The sequence below is a fragment of the Neodiprion pinetum genome, chromosome 3 (genome assembly GCF_021155775.2).
Source record: "Neodiprion pinetum isolate iyNeoPine1 chromosome 3, iyNeoPine1.2, whole genome shotgun sequence".
Taxonomy (NCBI): domain Eukaryota; kingdom Metazoa; phylum Arthropoda; class Insecta; order Hymenoptera; family Diprionidae; genus Neodiprion; species Neodiprion pinetum.
In genome coordinates, this window is record NC_060234.1 from 41,898,876 (window position 1) to 41,918,226 (window position 19,351).

General features: G+C 43.2%; 3 protein-coding genes across 3 annotated transcripts; all 3 read right to left on the reverse strand.

Moving 5' to 3' along the window:
* Positions 1-98: 98 nt before the first annotated feature.
* On the reverse strand, positions 99-1,904 carry LOC124214449 (tubulin beta-1 chain-like). Its single transcript, XM_069134405.1, has 5 exons — positions 1,848-1,904; positions 1,657-1,765; positions 1,330-1,557; positions 678-1,255; positions 99-593 (listed from the first exon to the last, which is right to left on the reverse strand). The coding sequence occupies exons 1-5, from the start codon at positions 1,902-1,904 to the stop codon at positions 99-101; spliced, it is 1,467 nt and encodes a 488-aa protein (XP_068990506.1).
* Positions 1,905-3,215: 1,311 nt separating this feature from the next.
* Positions 3,216-5,311, reverse strand: LOC124214202 (tubulin beta chain-like). Its single transcript, XM_046616367.2, has 2 exons — positions 4,894-5,311; positions 3,216-4,630 (listed from the first exon to the last, which is right to left on the reverse strand). The coding sequence occupies exons 1-2, from the start codon at positions 4,948-4,950 to the stop codon at positions 3,350-3,352; spliced, it is 1,338 nt and encodes a 445-aa protein (XP_046472323.1). The 5' UTR covers positions 4,951-5,311; the 3' UTR covers positions 3,216-3,349.
* Positions 5,312-5,316: 5 nt separating this feature from the next.
* LOC124214201 (organic cation transporter 1) lies at positions 5,317-18,595 on the reverse strand. Its single transcript, XM_046616366.2, has 10 exons — positions 18,094-18,595; positions 15,214-16,444; positions 14,220-14,552; positions 7,408-7,666; positions 7,202-7,293; positions 6,881-7,084; positions 6,563-6,794; positions 6,317-6,448; positions 5,892-6,246; positions 5,317-5,821 (listed from the first exon to the last, which is right to left on the reverse strand). Exons 2-10 carry the CDS (start codon positions 15,337-15,339, stop codon positions 5,620-5,622), a joined length of 1,935 nt encoding a protein of 644 aa, XP_046472322.1. The 5' UTR covers positions 15,340-16,444; positions 18,094-18,595; the 3' UTR covers positions 5,317-5,619.
* Between the last annotated feature and the right edge of the window lie 756 nt (positions 18,596-19,351).

Here is a 19,351-nt window from a genome sequence, read left to right on the forward strand (position 1 = left end):
AATTCGAAATCTCACAGATCAAGTTCTGGATATTGCTACAGTAAGTGAAATGAAATTACGTTATTATTGAACACTAACAAAAATCGGTTCGAACGTGTTCATTCGTCTGGATTTGGTCCTGCTTCTCCTGCCTGGCTCTCTTCTCGTTTCTCCGCGTCTTCTGGCTCATCATCTGCTATCTTTTCACCTTCTTCCGCTGCTTGAGTCTTCTCTTTCATTTCACTTTCTTCTGCATGGTCCTCTTCTTGATCGTCGTCTACGATGATATCCTTATCAGGTTCAGCCTCCTGGTACTGCTGATACTCTGATATCAAATCTTGCACGTTTTTTAGAGCATTAGTGAAGTCATTCTCGTCCATACCCTCAGTAGTGTACCAGTGAAGGTAAGCCTTTCTTCTATACATCGCGTTGAATTGAGCAGTGATCCTTTTGAACAGTTCTTGCATGGATGTGGTATTTGACACTGACGTGGCAGCGACTTTAAAACCCCGCGGTGAAATGTCACAGATTGCAGTTTTAATATTGTTCGGTATCCATTCGACAAAATACTTGCTGTTTTTATTCTGGACGTTGAGCATTTGCTCGTCGACGACCTGAAACATGGAATAGTCGGAATTTAAAGAATATTTTGGAGTGAAAAAATCTCCATAACGAAGCGCCCTCTCATGACTCATAACCTTGGTGGACACGAGTCCTCTGAAAATGGCTGCCACGGTGAGAAAACGACCCTTGGTGGGGTCGCAGGCTGCCATCATGCACTTGGCGTCGAACATTTGCTGGGTAAGCTCCGGAACGGACATAACGCGAAACGGTGCAGCGCTGCGGGAGGTCAAAGGGGCGAAGCCAGGTACAAAGAAGTGGAGTCTCGGAAAAGGCACCATATTGATGGCGATTTTCCTCAAGTCAGCGTTCAGTTGGCCAGGAAACCTCAGGCACGTCGTGATACCCGCCATGCACGTCGACACGAGGTGATTCAAGTCGCTGTAGGTCGGTCCAGCGAGTTTCAACGAGTTGGAACAGATGTCGTAGAGGGCCTCGTTGTCCATACAGAATGTCTCGTCACTGTGTTCGATCAGGTTATGCATCGTTAGAGTCGCGTTGTACGGCTCAACGACTATGTCCGAGATTTTCAGGGACGGTATGATCGAGTAGGAGGTCATAACCCGATCCGGATATTCCTCGCGCATTTTCTTCATCAGTAAAGTCCCCATCCCTGAACCAGTGCCTCCCCCGATAGAGTGCAACAGCTGAAATCCTGTTCCAGTATTGATTTCACTATTGATCTATAATGATTCGCTTGTTAACTCATCATTGATAACCGCTGATTACCTTGAAGAAGATCGCAGCTTTCGGCTTCTCTACGAATAATGTCCAGGGCAGGATCCGCAAGCTCGGCTCCTTCCGTGAAGTGACCTTTGGCCCAGTTGTTTGCAGCACTAGCTTTTCCGGCCATGAAGTTGTCCGGCTTGAACAGCTTCCCGTAAGGTCCAGATTTTACTGAGCTCAGCGAAGTAGGATCTAAATCAGCCAGTATCACTCTCGGGACAAATCGCTCACCTGGCGAATGGAGAGATGATGTATGAGGAGAAAGAGAAACAGTTTTTTGAAAAAGTCAAATTATGGCTGGTTCAATATGGGGACAACGGATTCGTTTACCTTGTGCTTCGGTAAAGAAGACGTTTATCCGTTCCTGCTGCAAGTCCGACTCACCATGGTATTTTCCTTCGGAATCAATGCCATGTTCGTCAGCAATGACTTCCCAAAACTTGGAAGGAAATTTACCAAGGTCAAGTGGTGGATGATTTTCGTTTGCCGCATGATTGCTTCATAGCTTCAACCGATCTTACCTTGGTACCTATTTGATTGCCGCATTGCCCAACTTGTATCTGCACGATCTCCCGCATTGCGTTATTTCACTCGGAGAATTTTGTTTGCCAAATAAGAACGAGGTTAAATTTTGTGTCAAAAGGTGATGAGGCCGCGACGTTTAATAATTGCGAAGTTTATTGGAAAATTAAACAAAGGATTGTCATTTTCTCACGGCAAGCTGAAGCTTACGGAAAGTTGTACGAGCAGAATAGACTGTCGATAAGTCTCTTTCTAAATGAACGCTTTTAAGCAAATACTTTAACGACAAATTGAGATTTATTAAGAAAAAAAGAGATTGAAAAGTGGTCATTAAAAAAAACGCATTGAAAACCATTAAAAGAAACTGCAGCATACGGGTTTGCAGTGTACTTAGAGCCAATTTGTTTTCTACTACAACATACAGAAGCTTTTTCATTATATTGTTATTTCTCTTCTGTGTTACTAAATGACAATTAAAAATTGGAGTATATTCGAAATTTTTCGTATATTCTGATAAGAATACTGTTTGATAACTTTACAGTTGTATGTTTCTTTAATGTAATTAAACTAATAAATTCGGTATGTATAAACTATTACGCTATCGAATTCACTCCCGTCTACAATGAATGAATGATCACCTAAGAGCATAATTCGGAAGGGAGAAGAAAATCTGTCGGTCGCTATTCCTAAAATTGTGACGTCACCGAGCGACTGCTGAATGCTCGACGATATGATCAACCACTTGTTATAAAACCGCCACGGCGGAGCGACGAGTGGCAAACGCAAACGCCCTCTACTGTTTTTCATATCTTTTGTAAATTTTCGAGTGCTGAAATGGTGGAAAAAAGCTATTGCAAATCGATTCTGAGACAAGATTTTCGTGTTGGAAAATTGAAACGTAAAGTACTGTTGAGTTATTGTCAATTTTTTAGTCAATTAGTACCTAAAATTGATTGTCTGATAGGCTGCACATGGATGTCGGATTGATAACAGTTTTTTGAGTCATTAATACCTTCAGGTCACCGACCTTTATCGTTGCGACTAAATATCGACTCTCATAAAAATTTCTTGCGTCACATAAGAGGTACACTCGGAAATCTGGCCTAAAATGGTCGGTGGCTCATATTGTCATAATTTATCAAATGGTGTTGTTCGTAAAATTACTTTTCCGCAATTGCGTCGTGATTTAACAAGTACGATATAAACGTAATTGGTCAGTCGCCATAAACAGTGTTGCTTCACGTGGTAATTAATTTACAGGTATATGAATCAACTTTTTATTAAAAAAAAATGTAAATGTACGAATAAAAACATTTTGAATTCACTACAATTATAGGTTATATGTTCAAAAAATTGAAAATACACGTACATAAGCATAGTAAAGTTCTGGTAAAAAGTGAAAATGGTAACGAAATAAAGACATGTCGAAATATAAAATTGATCTCAAAAAGGTGTTGGACGAGGTGGCGTTCGAATTCCGCGGTTTGTGCTAGGGCGGTTCCTACTTTTCCTCGCTCTCCTCTTCCTCGTCAAATTCACCGTCTTCTTCGATCGTTGCCTCCTGATATTGCTGGTATTCCGAGACCAAGTCATTCATGTTGGATTCAGCCTCCGTGAACTCCATCTCGTCCATCCCCTCGCCGGTATACCAGTGTAGAAAAGCTTTCCTCCGGAACATGGCTGTGAACTGTTCAGAAATGCGTTTAAAAAGTTCCTGAATAGCGGTCGAGTTCCCGATGAAAGTTGCGGCCATCTTAAGACCGCGAGGTGGAATATCGCAGACAGCAGTCTTCACATTGTTGGGAATCCATTCCACAAAGTACGCGCTGTTCTTGTTCTGGATGTTCAGCATTTGCTCGTCGACTTCCTTCATCGACATCCTGCCGCGAAAAACCGCAGCAACAGTCAAATAACGACCATGTCTGGGATCGCATGCGGCCATCATATTCTTAGCGTCAAACATCTGCTGGGTCAGTTCCGGAACCGACAAAGCTCGGTACTGCTGACTACCGCGCGATGTAAGCGGCGCAAATCCTGGCATGAAGAAATGGAGCCTTGGAAACGGTACCATGTTCACGGCAAGCTTCCGTAGATCAGCGTTGAGCTGTCCGGGAAATCTGAGGCACGTCGTTACGCCGGACATTGTTGCAGACACGAGGTGGTTCAGGTCACCGTAAGTCGGAGTGGTGAGCTTCAGGGTTCGGAAGCAGATATCGTAAAGGGCCTCGTTATCGATACAGTAAGTCTGGTCAGTGTTTTCGACCAGCTGATGAACGGATAGAGTCGCATTGTAGGGCTCAACGACGGTGTCGGACACCTTGGGCGACGGGACCACGGAGAATGTCGTCATTATCCTGTCAGGATACTCCTCACGGATCTTGGATATCAGCAGCGTTCCCATACCGGATCCGGTACCGCCACCGAGCGAATGGGTTAGCTGGAAGCCCTGAAGACAGTCGCAGTTCTCGGCCTCCTTTCTCACCACGTCCAAGACCGAGTCGACCAGCTCTGCACCCTCGGTATAGTGCCCTTTCGCCCAGTTGTTTCCAGCGCCGCTTTGGCCGAAGACAAAATTGTCTGGACGAAACATCTGCCCAAAAGGACCTGACCGCACTGAATCCATTGTTCCCGGCTCCAAGTCTACCAGGATTGCTCTGGGTACGTATTTCGGTCCCGTTGCTTCGTTATAGTAGACGTTGATCCTTTCCAGCTGAAGATCAGAGTCTCCATGGTACTCGCCTGTCGGGTCGATGCCGTGCTCGTCTGAGATCACCTCCCAAAACTGCAATATGCGAAGATTTTAGTAATGTTGTTCCTTAGAATTCCAAAAGGCTTGAAAGTTGATACGTAAGGTATTACGTACATATGTACTTTGAAAAGGGATAACAGGGTATTTACTCGCAGGGCTAAACTGTCACTAATTTAAATATGTGCTTCACATTCATGAGAAATTAGTTAACGTTCAGCGAAGGTCGATGGTCCGTTGGTTATCTTAATGACAGTGTACGGACCCTCTGACCCTATATGACCCTACATGAAACTGACCTTCGCGCCAATCTGGTTACCACACTGGCCCGCCTGGATATGGACAATTTCACGCATCGTAGAACCGTTGATGCTTCAAGAGGAGATGGCTGGCTGTATTTCTGACGAATGCTTCGAAAAACGAGAATTTTTTTAAAGAGACGGTGATCGAGGGCGAGATAAGATGGTCTGTCGTGTAAATTACCAGATCTACAAAACAAACAAAAACAATGCTCTTCTTCTCCTTGACAACGGTTCCTCGATCCAACCTCCCGAATCGGGCTATTCCACAATACATTTGCTCTCTAAAAATGAAATCCACTTCAAGACAACGCATCGAGTACTTCATTGATCCTTTCTGCTCGACTGAGGCTGAAATTTGATGAAAATCATTTTTTTTTTTTTTCTTTGGACCATCGAACCAGTATTCCAACTCCAATTTTCCGAGTGAATTCAAATGTCAGGAGATTGGAACTGGGAAAGGCTTTGGATTGAGCGCAGATTATACGTAATTCACATACTTACTTATCGACATGACAGAAGTGTTTCTTAGAAACGAAAGACGATATATTAAATGGAAAAATAAATACAATGTGTGCCTACAGCGATATAATACAAAGTCGTTACAAGTTATCTGTCGGGAAACCGGGTCATTTTTTTGACCACTTTCTTCATTCCGGTGAGTTGAATCTCGAAGTGCAAGCTGCTGGGTCCTTAGCACAGGAATTCTGCGCGAGAACCTAGTGCTCAGACCTTTTCGTCGCCCCAGGTTAAGTCTGTTCCAGATTCTCGAGATTCCGCATTCTCCAGATTGCCCTCGGGAAGTGGTAGAGTGATCCTGGCAGCATCGGGAATATCCTGAACGTCGCCTGTCGTCTGACTGCCCGGTCGGCCGTTCACCAAGTACCTCACTGGCACTTCCGTTGTTTTGTCGGTTTCGGTTTTTTTTCTAAAATTTGAAAGTCACTATGTAACTCATCGAAAAGAGCAGGACCAATAGAAACGGATTTCGAGCTTACGATGCACTCGTCGGGCAAGACCAGAGCTTGAAATCTGCGCCAAATAGCTCGCCCTCTTCGATCGTTTGCGGTAAATGAATGTTGAGGGTCTCTGGGAGGAAAACTGAGGTCAGAGCTCCGGCGACACTCAAAGAGCCCATCACTATCAGCGGTAGCACCCTTGAGTAGACCGCCAAGTGTACTATGTAAGGAAAAGTTAGCAGGCCGATCCCGGCGATGAACGATGCGATTCCCATTGCCTGCGATCTCAGTACCGTTGGTAAAAGCTCCCCCACGAATACGTAGAAGACTGCGAAGGACGCGGCTATTCCAAATTTTCCGACCATCGCCAAAGACACGGTTACCCAGACTGCGTCTGAGAATAATTTGGTAAAGTTTGACATTTCCAGTCACTCTGTTCGTCGAGAAATTTTAAAGTTCCTTACCTTCCGGGACGAACATGCAGGACACACATGCGACGCCTCCGAGTAGCATCGTCAAGCAGAGAACCCAGCGTCTGCCTAACCTGTCCATTGCGTACCAGGTAATGACGTATGATGGTATCTCGACAATGCCTCCTGAGGAAATTAATTCACAATATTTATTCAAGTACACCCAAACAAGTTCATTCAATCCTCGTATAGGATATTCGCTTGGTAAACCCAAGTCTATTTAAAATAAACCTGACCTACCGATAAAAAAGGCCAAATAGTCAGATACCCCTAGGTTGGTAGTGTTGTACGAGAGGCCGTTGTAGACGACGGCGTTCGCCACCCAGTCGAAAGCGAGGATGAAGAACTTTTTTCTTATGTTTGGATTTCTGATCAAATCCATCGGAGTCGCGGAAGGTGGCGGTGGTCTGTTTTCCGCACCGCCGAAGTTCCTTCCGTTGCAGGATATACCCTGCTTTTTCAATATATCCATCTGGAACACATTGAAATTTATGAGATTAAAATCAGCACGAATTGTCTTCATATCCCGAGCACGGTAAGGTTTTCGTCGACTCTCACCTCCATCTTTCTCAGGAAATTTGACGGGACTGTCTTTCCGTTGACCTTGGCCATCCGTTGAACTATTACCTCTGCTTCATCGATACGATTTTTGCTCAGCAGCCAGCGCGGGGACTCTGGGATTATCCAGTAGTAGCTGAAGAGGAGGACGAAGGGAACCGAAGTGGCCAGAGACAAGGCGTACCAATGCCTCAGGAGGTAACCCTAGAGAATACTCGGAAGTTTACTAATTCAATCAATTGAACCCCATATCTAATTCCAGTATTCCTTTTTCAGAGTATTAACTATTGACCAATCGATAAGAAAGGTATTCATACTCACAAGCAAGGCCAGCAAAGACATCGCCGTTGCGAAGAACATGCAGATTACCATCCCAGCAAAGGTTCTGTATCTTGGTCCCATTAATTCAAGGGCTGAAATCGAAATTTATCGTTTTTTAAAAATTGCACATTTTCTATCTTGAGAAAAAAAACTCATGACATGGATAAAAAGATCGCAGAATTAAAATAATCAACAGAATAACGTACCTAGAATAAATGGTATTTGGTAAATAGCTGGAAAAAAGAGGCCATTGACGGTTCTCAAGGCTGTGTAAATGACGTAGTTAGGGCTGAAGCTCGTTGCGATGGATATTATCACCTCGAGAAAAAGTATGGCAAAGAAGGCTGTTCGTCGACCCCACTTGTCCGCGATCCATCCAAAAACGACATTCCCAAATAGGCTTCCAACGTAGAAAAACGTTGTGGACGTTGAGGGCCACCAGCCGTTGTCGCATACCAGGTCTAGCTATGTGAACATATACGGTATATTCGATAAAAAAATTTCAACCAAATCAAACATGGAATCTGCACCCTATACAAGATTCATTCTTACTCATCTCGGAGAGAAACCGCGACGTGACACAACAATTGCCACCGGAGGTAAGTAGCTCCTAATTGTTGCTATAGAGAAATGCATCACGTTTCTCAGTACACCTACGCTGCTTTAATTTATTTTTCACCACACTTCCTGTTCAGACCTTTAAGCAGCTGGGATTCACCGACGACTACCAAGTAGCTGACTCAACTTTCGCAAGACCACAGTAACCTTTTGTCATTTTATCCTGAACCCTATTAGCCAGAAATTCTGTGTATTCGGTATTGCGCAGTGTAAAAAGAACGGATAGATAGAAAAATGTGATGGAAATTATCTTCATATTCTATTATCTCAGGTCAACATAAGTAATTAGAAACGTCAGCCTGACAATGATTTTTACCTAAAAGGGGTGAAAAGTACTATATTTTGGTTAAGTCGCACTATAAATCAGGATTGAGTGCCTACACAACCATGCGTCGTCATTTTCTTCTCTCACGATCAGTGTGAGCAAACAACACTGCTAGAGCTTCTAATTGTTGTATTGCATGTACACGGTGACCGTGTATATCATTAAGGTATAGGTAGCTGGTAGATCTAAAGTTTGGCAGGAACTGACGATGATTGCGGTGTATGTCCGGAGGATATCGTCGGAGGAGAGATTGAGGGTCAGGCGTGCGTGAACGCGTGGTTCCAGCCTCCCACACACCAGTTGGTTGTGATCTCTGCTCGGGCGGAGCAAAGTTGAACGTATGTAAAGCGTTCTCAGCGTGTTTTAACCTCCACATTATAGACACGTGTATGTACAATGTACACGTACACCTATTACCCTACGTCATACGTGAATCATTACGGATATAGTAAGGTATACTTATGGTAGGCACACACAGCATCGGGCTGCGACAACAAACGATAATAGCTATGAACGGATTAATCTCCAAATTTTCAAACATATGTATCGGTTTTGTTTTTTGTTCTGATCATAAAACACCCCTCGACCGGGATTTGTCGATTTTTTGCCTGAGAACCATTGGATTAAACGAAAATGAAATTGATTTATGATAGTTGTGAGGCTATTTATAGAGGCGGTGAGAAATTATTGACGACTTTGAAACGATTTTTTGCAACGATTTGTAACAGTGGCCAATTCTGTATTCAGTTTTTAATAAACTCATCGAATTGCGCGGAGGCTATTATCCGAATTACTTGGAGCCTTTTGTCAACAGTTACAATCATTATTCATTGGTAACCAGACAAGTTATATCGGTTAATTGCTTTATACCATCAATCAAAATCCTTAAGATTATTCCATGCGCCTCATACTAGGTGAGTCGAATATTACCCCAACTTTTCTAATTTCTTTCGAGAATATGAGCACAAGACATTCACCAAATTATAAGTGGTGTGACGAAACCACCAAATTTTCTCTTTTTCTGTCTTATTCTCAACCGAGGTTCTCAACACCTTAGCAGAAGGAGGATGAGTGAAAATCCTGATCGTCGACTTCGTCGTCAGGTCCAGAAGTCGATAAAGTCCGTGAGGCAGTAAGTTGCACGCGCGTCACGTACCTGGAAGTATCATTGTCGTCATCAGCGTCGTCGCAGCCGAGCTGCCGCCGCCGTCGTCGTCGTCGTCGTCGTCGTCGCCGTTGACGTTGACGTTAGCTTGTGTGGGTGGCTCCCACAGGGAGAGGTGTCCATCACCCTCGGCTGACAGGAGGAGCGTGCTCCCCCGTGGCTGCTTGGTCTATTAAGCTGCGCGCTACTCGTACGTCCATCCGTCCGTCCGTCCGTCCGTCCATCCATCCATCCATTCATCCGTCCGACGGTCCACATGCGTTCATCCGTCGTTTGTGTCTCGCGATTTGAATCCGCCCTGGATTTACCATCGAATTTCCGTTTTCCTATGTTTCCACTTTTTGTCTTTCGTCATTTTCATTGCCTAGTTTCTATCTTTCGTTTCGACTTTGACTTTATGGCTCTTATACTTTTTTTTTTTTTTTACCAATATTAACTTTTCTTGGAATGATAAATTGTCTTGTACTCCTATGAATGATTTCAATATGGCTGCCAGTGAACGTAATGCAGATTTCGGGATAGACCTTTTACCAATACAAACATGGTAAACGAAATTGCTATACCTCTGGCGTTCCGACATGATGTGGACAACGATTTGTTACAGAGTCGTTTAAGTCTCACGGGTTTCGGAAGCGGTTTTAGTAGAGCTTATTTCATTTGATATCAAACATCCATGTGCTCAAATTTGACCACAAACTGGTGTCAAAAGTCTGTGTAATTTGAGGTGAACTGGAACATTGCTTTTTCAACAAAGCTAACTTCTCAGTGTTCTATTTGCATTAATTTCATGCCAGCCTTAGATGAAAAATATGCATGTGCCCTACACCCGCAGAGTATCGACGTCGCAGAGTAGATGATCGTCAAGGATTTGTAAAATGTACTGGTCCAGGGACGAAAACAACGTCTTAAAACGCCTTGAATCAAAGAACGTGGGCTACGTTGCGTTGTCATACTTCCGGCGTTGAAATTTATTAGTCCCAGTTTTACGCCTTGTGGGGGGGCTCTTAGAATTGCTTTGAATGTCCAACTCATCGGTCGTTGTCTTCTGCCTCTGACGGTTCAGCACGTGGCTGATCGTCTAATTTTCTCCCCAGCTTAGAGCACATAACAGAAGAGGTGTGAGATCAGTGTCTGTTTTGCGCATTGTTTCCTTTCCCAAATTTCTTAATCTTCAACGATGTCACAGAAATCTTTGGATTCATCGAATCGCTTCTGACTCAATAAATTGTTTCACTTGGATAGCTCTGTACTATTGTGGGTTTTAATCAATGACGTTCATGTTCCCACTTTACAAAGTTTGGAACATTAAATTCAATTTTGTGAAATTCTTCATCAGAAATGTCGTCGAGTTTCTTGTCTAGTCTTTCGAGCAGTGTCCGGGGAAAATCTCTTGCCCGGGACTTGGGATCCACGAATGAGAAAAAGGAGAAGAGCGACTAGTGACCTTCCACTTGGCAGAGCAAATGTTTAAAAAATGGAAGAACGATCGAAAGGAACTTCCGACTAACGAACTGTTCTTTTTCATCTACACTTCCATGATGCGATACGCGTTACTGGAGGTCGTGGTCATCATGGGTGTATTTGCCTATGGCCCGACGTAAGTTGTGTTCATGTGCGCAAACCGAACATGTGCACGATGAAATACACACCTCTATGCATTAGCATTGGCATTAGGCGTGCGATGTGGTATCGGGGCAGAGCTAAGTTATCGTGTATGAGTGTGGCGTAGGTACGCGTGGTTACACGGGCATGAATATATCCTCGAGCTCTCCCACACCGCAAGTATTCGCGGTAAACAGTTTATACGCGTCGAGAAGCCATATCCGTTTGGCCTCGATCGGTCAATCACAATTTAGGAAACGTCCGTTTCCGGTTAGACCCCGACACCATACTCCGCGGTTCCGTCCTTGCGGCAAACTCCCTGGCGCATCTTATGCGACTAACCCGACAACTCTTCCTTATGTCCACGTTGCACCTCGCACATCGTGTCTCTGTGTGAGTAATCGCGGAAGTGTGTGATACATGTGCATGCATACGTGCATATATACGTCTTACAAACACACGTGATCACAGCGCCATCTACTCTTAGCGAGATCCAACATACTGGAAGGCGCCATCTAGCGGAAATATGGATTAGGACAAGTGTGGTTTGAGTTTAGGATAATTATTCGTAATCGACGGTGGACAGGAATAGAAATTTTTAATTAATTATACACTCCAAATGTATTGTTCTTGTCTAGAATTTATGTAGAATCGACTAAAGCACGATACGAAAGATGGCGCTGCGTAAATGTATTGACGTCAAAAGTGTTCTGGTCAATCGTAGCTGCTTTACGAGCGTCGCGGGTTGCTCAAAAACAAATCAAAAATATTCCCATCTTGGAGAGACCAATAAAAAACAAAAATGAATTATCTACCAATTGAACGGTATAAATGTTCTATTATGAGAAAATAAACTTCGAGTTTATTAATTAAATTCGTCAGACCCAGAATGCATGCACGAAACATCAATTTCGGACTTTGGATGATTAGAAACGTTTTCTTGTCATCGTATGACAAGAAAAATGATACTTTTTTGAATATTCAAACTGCACAGGATGCCGAGAAACTTTTTTTGTTTTCAATTTTTAGTACCGAGAAACACCCCGTGGACGAAGGATGGAAGGGAGATTAGGGGTGTGGGAAAGGAAAGGAGGGAGGGTGGAGAGGGATTGGGATCCTCTCGCGGGTGGCTTTGCCACTGGTAATAAATCCGGCGAGTGAGAATAGTAATCGCGTAGCCAGTGGAACCGCTCAGCGACCACCGCTTGCTAGTTGAAGGCTTGGATGCGTGTTTGGCGTCACGTGACAGGAAGCGGGGGTAAATTGGACGGCAATTGCTGACGCCACCAGAGCTGCAATCTATCAGTCGCTCTTTCACCTTTTGCCAAACCCGATTTTCGCTCATGCATGTACCTATAACCATGATGGATCACGAAGGAAAGTGAAAAACATTGAAACAAGCAAGAAGTAAAGACTTGAAAGAGAATTTTCACCAATCTATTTAACTCTATGTTGTTTTTTGAAGACACAGGCGTAATGGTTTTTGATTTGGTAAAGATATTGGCAGGATAAAATATCGGAAAGATAAAATGTTCATTGTGAAAACGATTCACCGATCGCATTTAGGTGTTAACTCGCTTCCGTGGACTATGATATCATATTATTATAAACAGTTTATACATTCACCGAGCGATTGATTAAAACAAAAAACGTACAAGATTCAACAAATATCTCACTAACACCACGATCGATCCTTTTTTTCAGTCTTAAACACTCTAAGGGTTCGCATTTTTTACATTCTTCGAATAACAAATCTGGAATTACTTTTTAAGTAACTATCACGGAGAAGTTTCAATTTCTGCGGTGAAATAGCAATCTAGTAGTTTTATTACAGCCATACTTGCCGGTGGCCAAACAGAGACAGGTACAGACCAATGGGGATGAGAAATGCTGACTAGTCTAACAGATTTCAATGGACACTCTGGCAATGAGTTCCCTACTTTCGAGTATCATAGTGCATGTGAGGATACAATTTTTTAATTAACAAACAACTACTACACTAACCGCTGCGACACCCGCATTTTATAAAAGGTGTGAAAGCTCGGCGGGAGCTCCGGAGTCATGTTCTTCGAAGCGTGTGATTAGGACGAGAAAGAGCGACGCTTCTCGCGTGCGTCGCTGCACGGAGTCCACAGAAATTTATGTAGAAATGAGCTGGCCTAATTATGCAAATTCGGTCTTGTCATATTTGCAGCGTACGTTATATCCATACATGCCTGCCGAGTACAAATGCACGCGTACTATGCTGATCCACGTTCGCAATACTCAGCTTGTATCTACACACGTGGAATTCACGTTCGGTACACACGATTCGAACTATGCTGACAACGCTGGCATGCGTTTGCACGCTCATGCCGGGCAACGACCAGGAACCGCTGCTGCCGCCCCTTCATACCGCGTTGTGTGTCACAATACATGTACCCTCCAGCACTGGTACCGGCTGCAAGACTCTGTGAGAAACCACCTCAACCTCAACCTTCGTCACCGTGACCTTCGACCGAAACCCACCCCACTTCGTTCATCCTTTGCACGCGTAACGGTTGCGCCTCTTTAGCGAAGAAGGGGGAACGACTACGTAGTCATTTATAAATTTCAAAGTTATCGTTATCTTTACCAATGTCATGAAAATCGATAACAAGATTGATATCTCCTCAACTTCACAGTGAAATCAAATGCTCGAGTAATGATCTGGTAAATCGGGCCTCTAAAGTGTCGCAATGGAGATTGTAAGTCTGAAGGGTCGAATCCGAGTATTCCAGTGACAATGATGAAACGCTGATTCGCCTGACGATACCTCCGAAATTTGTAACCCAAAATCAATACCGCCTTCTCAAAAACTAACCTGATATAACCTGCCCCAACCTAGCTGGGAGTTGGACTATGATGATGCTCAGCGCTGGTTAAGACTGGAACTGCATGATAATGACACGGACGGTTCAGACCCTAATGGCTCATGGTTTATACTAGTTGGCAAAATAGCGAGGAAGATTGTTTTCCAAGCAAGAGTCGAATAGATGGACCATTTTTTGACGTTTAATCTATTGAACGACTCGATTCATGGTTAAAATCCGACTTTGAACAAGTTTTGGCCACAAGTCTTCAATACTCGGTAAGTACACTTTATTGCTTAAAAATGATTGTTTACACAGATCAAAGCGTCTGCGTATCATTTGTGTACACAGCGTCAGAATTTTTGGCCACAACTATCTCCAACGTGACCAAAACTGGTGCATCTATCCCATCTTTCTGAGCGTGCAAGACATGAACTCTCGAGCGATAAAGTAAGGGAGAGACAATAGATAGTTTACCTCTGTGACTAGGGTACTGTCGTAGTCCTTCCTGTCGTATATCCACCCGTGTTGGCACTTACTGATGGGCCAATCGGTGCTACCCACCGGTGGAAGCCCGGGCGCGCCGTTGCTCGAGGTCCTCGATGAGTTGGCGGCCACCTCCTGGTGCAACCAGGCTTCGATAATGGCGGTGTAATTTACGTCGTACATGTAACACCGAGAGTACGAGCGCCGGCCGTCCGACTTCGGGGTGTAGGGTAACGACAATGCCTTCCTTTGGTCCAGCGTCAAATTCGAGTTTTCCAGCTCCGGGATGCGGCACCAATGCTCCGGCGACGCGCTCACGAACACCTGGACAATCGAGGAATCGTAAGGAACACATATCAGCTTCTGTCCGTCGTTTTTCCCGCAAACTGTTGAATTTTACTTAATTAAACGAATGAGGTGAAACGGAACAATGAATCGTTGTCGAAGACAACCACGAAGCTTCGTGAGTATCGTGCATTTCGTTGAACGTCGCACTTCTGACAGATTTCTGTACGATAGCTTGCGTTAGATTCTTTTCAAGAACTTCTTAAGCCTGTTTATTCGATTGTATTTGTCAATGATTATGTTCAAATATCTTTTAACACTTTTTCCTACCTGTTACACTTTTCTCAGCAATTTACAGAACTCAGTGCTCCATTTTTACATTATAACACTGGTGCGGTAGAAAGTGGAGAAAAATTTAGCAGTAGATGTAGCGAAAATAAAAAAACTGTCGATAAATATAACAAGGTGAAATTTTCTGTAACAACAAAAAAAAAAAAAAACAAAGAATTCAACCAATCTTACGTCTCAAAAGTACGGTCAAAATACAGCGTCAAGTATATCACACATCAGTAATTGATGGATTCTAGGTATTTGGAAATCTCGACAAGTATGCGACAAAAGCATGTAATTTCAGGAAATCGAGACCATAATGGCGTGCTTTACGGCTACTATATCGGAAAAGAGCTTTCGCGTTACTTACTTGCGAAAAGGCAAGGAAGGCGGCTGGCAGAGTGGCTGGTATGCAGAGAAGATAGTACATGATGTTTTGGTACCGTCCTTTCTCACCCACGTGCACGAGCACGTCATCGAAGTCGATGGTACTCATCTTTCGAGGATTTGAATCACTTTTGGGTGCTGCAGAGGGGAACGCTGTTTCTTAGGTTCAGCCCGCATGACCGCCGCGCATGTCCGTCTCTTCTTCCCTCTGCGTATATACGATTTTAGTTTTTCAACCACTTTTTTTATTAACTGTATTTGGTCAATTAACTAACTGATCAACCGATCAGATATAAATTTGCAATTATTATATACTCTGTTTTTTCTTCTACTCGTACTCGTTTAACTTCAATGATAAATGCATAAAGGTATGTGAAATATACCTAAAAATTTTTATCAATTTCGATTAATTTTAAATATTATATATTCAGAAATTAGAATTTCGTTCAGTATCACATTACATTACGCTACGCGATATTTGAATAATTTTTATTGTTTATTAACTACTATTCACTCAAAGTAATTAGATCCACTGAATACACTATGCTATATTTGTTCTATACGTTCATATATTGTTGCAAGTGGTTCGTTTTAGTAGAGGATTTACCTGTTTGACACGAAATTACGATTGCACTTTACACCCAACACGCGCACTTTCTGCACCGTATCATGTATCATCTATAGTTTTATTTTCGGTGTTAGTTTGGCTCTGGTAATTCGTCAGCTCACTTTAAGCTTTGCTTTCCATCCGCAAAGTGTTTTAAACTTACGAAACTTTCGTAAAGCCAGTCTATAAACTACTATGAATTTTTTATCTCTATTTTTTTTTCACTTCTCACGTCAAATTAAACCACGGTCCGTATCCCCTTTCCCTCACCCTCGTCCTTCTACTGGCAATAACGGAGAACCGTCGATGCGCGACGTGGCTTGATGCGATTTTCGACGTTGTCGACTGTGAGCGGATTCGTTTTTCCGTTTTATTTTGTTTTAGGTTTAACCGATATGCATAAGTCGAACACTGCACAATTTATCCTCCACAAAGAGTCGGTATTTGCACATTTACGTCATTTCATTACGTAATAACCGAAGCGAGCCACTCGGCGCTGCGAGGCGTCAACCGTTCCCAGGAAGGGTTGACGAATCTCTTCCAATTTCTCGCACCATCTTCGTGCCCCTGTTGTAACCTCTGACGAATTTCGGATTGAAGCTCCTCTCTTGAAAAAAAAATAAATAAATAAAAATAAATAAATAAACGAATTGCTGGGTAGTGTGAATAGTTGCGAGTTGACTTTTAAATTAGATGTTATACAATGAAACACTCCGGTGCGTAATATGGCACATTATGATAGGTACTCCTTAACGCGTTATGATTGGCAGGTATAGTCTAGCGTTAAGTGGGATCGTCTGTCTCTATCTGCACTGCACGCAGTCAGTTACCACGCGTGCACATTTTCGCACAAAAGCTCATCGAAGCCCTTGGCGGGAATACGTGCGCATGATTATCGAATGATGAAACGATCACCGCGAAACGCCAAAGGTATCTGCTGATTTATTTCGAAGTACAGCAGTTTTTATGCAGCTATTTCGCACCTCTCTCTCTCTTGCACTCTCTTTCTCTCTGTAGGTGCTTCGTGTGTGAAATTTGATACACGGACTTAATTTTATCTCCAAGATAAATATGTTTATCTGTAAAATGGATCAGACGGTTTTGCTTCCTACAATAAAACGGTAAAAATACCTGCTTGCAGGCTCAAATAATAGCAAGATCCAATCAAATAGATTGTGGTAAGATATGTTTACAGTTGATGCTGATGTTTCCTTCAGTCAAAGTTGAAACTCAATGTTCGCTTGTTTAAATATGTACCAAATTACTTATCACATACAGAGAAAGCAAATGTCCTCTCTTAGATTTGTACAAAAATAGCTGAAATTACGATTTTGTCTTTTTCCTTCTGTTCACCTTCAGGAAATTATCATGAACCTTATATTTTCTTTATAAACATCATTCAAATCTTATACTTGCGTCGTAAATTGATACGGAATCCTAGTTAATCTATGGACGAGTGCCCTTGGCGCATTCGGTGTCATTAGAGTGTGTTTTCAGCGGATTTTAAAGTCAGTGATATTGGAGTGACATTCCAGGTAATCCACTCAAAATCCAATTAATTCTTCGCTGTAGTTGTGAAATTTTTTCACCGCGGCTTTATTTAATTTACAACCGGAAAATCCACTCTTATTTGAAAAGCTTTAGTTTTGAAAAAAAAAAATTCGGTAGACCCTCTTTCGCACTAAATACACCTCTGACATTTGTTACCTGGCGAGTAAGGGAGCGTGGTGCAGTGGGTAAGGTCGGCGACTGGCAAGCTGGGAGCCTAAGTTGAAGTCTTATCGTTTTTTTTTTTTCATCTTGCTTTAAATTATCAATAAAGAGTAATTAAAAATGAACATATACTTTTCATTGTACATAGAAAAATTTTATTTCAGTGATTTTGATTTTTCGATGGAACTTTGATATGGTTTTGATGCAATTACAGTAAAAATACAGTGTAAAAAATTCTTAACTACACCGTGAAATCTAAGCATAACTTCAGTTCAATTTCAGTGAGAAGGAATCCGCCAGGGGCTCGACTGTTCTTTTTCAATTTTACGCTGTATATAACTCAGAACTGGAGTTCCATTTTTGTTAAGAAACTGGATTTTTTATAATATTCAGTCTTTGCGTATCGATTTGCTGTGACGCATGATCGAGCTTGATGATCTGAGATTTTTCCACGAAGCAAGTTGGACGATGTGAGTATATTTTCGTATATCAGGGGGTGAAGTGTGCATCTGTGTTAATGGCGATCGATAGTTATAGATATACCTATAGGGCAAGTAGGAGTGAGTTTTACAGCTGATTGAATTTGGTTGTAATATCTTGCGAAGCCTCCGGGCAAATCAGCCAATCACGTCCGATCAATGAGTAAATGAAACGATCGAATTGACCAGCATCCGGACTGCAATACCGCGTCGCCTACCGTCGACCGAGCTCATCTCATCCGATTTTAGAGTAATGAAAGGGCAAGGTATAACATTCAAATATACGAGATGCGCGGGAAGGAATCGGTACTGTAGACTTCTGTGGCTACACAGGAAGTACCGGAGAGCGTTCCGCGGTCCTTCACACTGTTGTCCGCACAACGCGGAGAGGAGCGAACGCTCAGTGTGCAGCGGTTGTATGTTGCAGGGATGAATTTGCCGCGCACTTTATATTTTTGAAAAATTTCTCGCGCACCGTGGACACGGGGCTATCGGTTAACCACGGGCCTGTTTAATGCGTCGCGGTTTACGGGTAGAGATCACCTCTAGATAATGTGGTCTGTAGTCTCCATCGCGAACTGAATCTGAAACTACTGCAGAGCTGGGGGCCTCGTCGATCCAGTATCCCGTCCTTCCACCTCCTCCACCGCAGCATCCAGCTCCACCTCCACCACCGTCACCATCTCATCTCTTCTCTGTATACGCGTTTATGTGTTCATCTATCTATCATTTTGAGGACCCCCGCCTGCCCCCACGATCCCTCGCTCCTCGTCACTCCCCCGTCATGCTATAGAGTGACTATTAATATAAAAGGGGTTCCTCGACACTTGCTCGGTAATTGCCGGTCGGCATGCTTCAAGTTTGCCGATTTATTTTCTACCCGCAATCCACCCGAAACTCCATCCACCTATGGCGCATCATCTCCGTATACACGCCACGGGCAGGACAGGTTTGTCGGAAAACCGTTGGCGTTAAAGACACGTGCTCCGGACTCAAGGACGTGAGTAATTCGACCAGGTATTCTTGTGCTGCACCATTTCCAACCCTGTATATCACAATTTGATTAATTACACCTGAGGTATTATGCTCTATATTATCGAGTCTAACGAGCGCTACAAGCAAGGGTGGTCAGTGCTCTGATGTTTGGCAATTTAAAGTTTCCCAGACCACAAGTTCGCCCAGTCAAACCAAAAGACCGTGTCCACGTATGTGTTCAGAGAAGCATGTCAGGTCGACAAATCTCGATTTTCAGAGTCGAATTTATGCAGCCTGCGCGTGTACGATTTCTCTTGAGATGCGAAACGTTTAAAAGCACGCTTGCG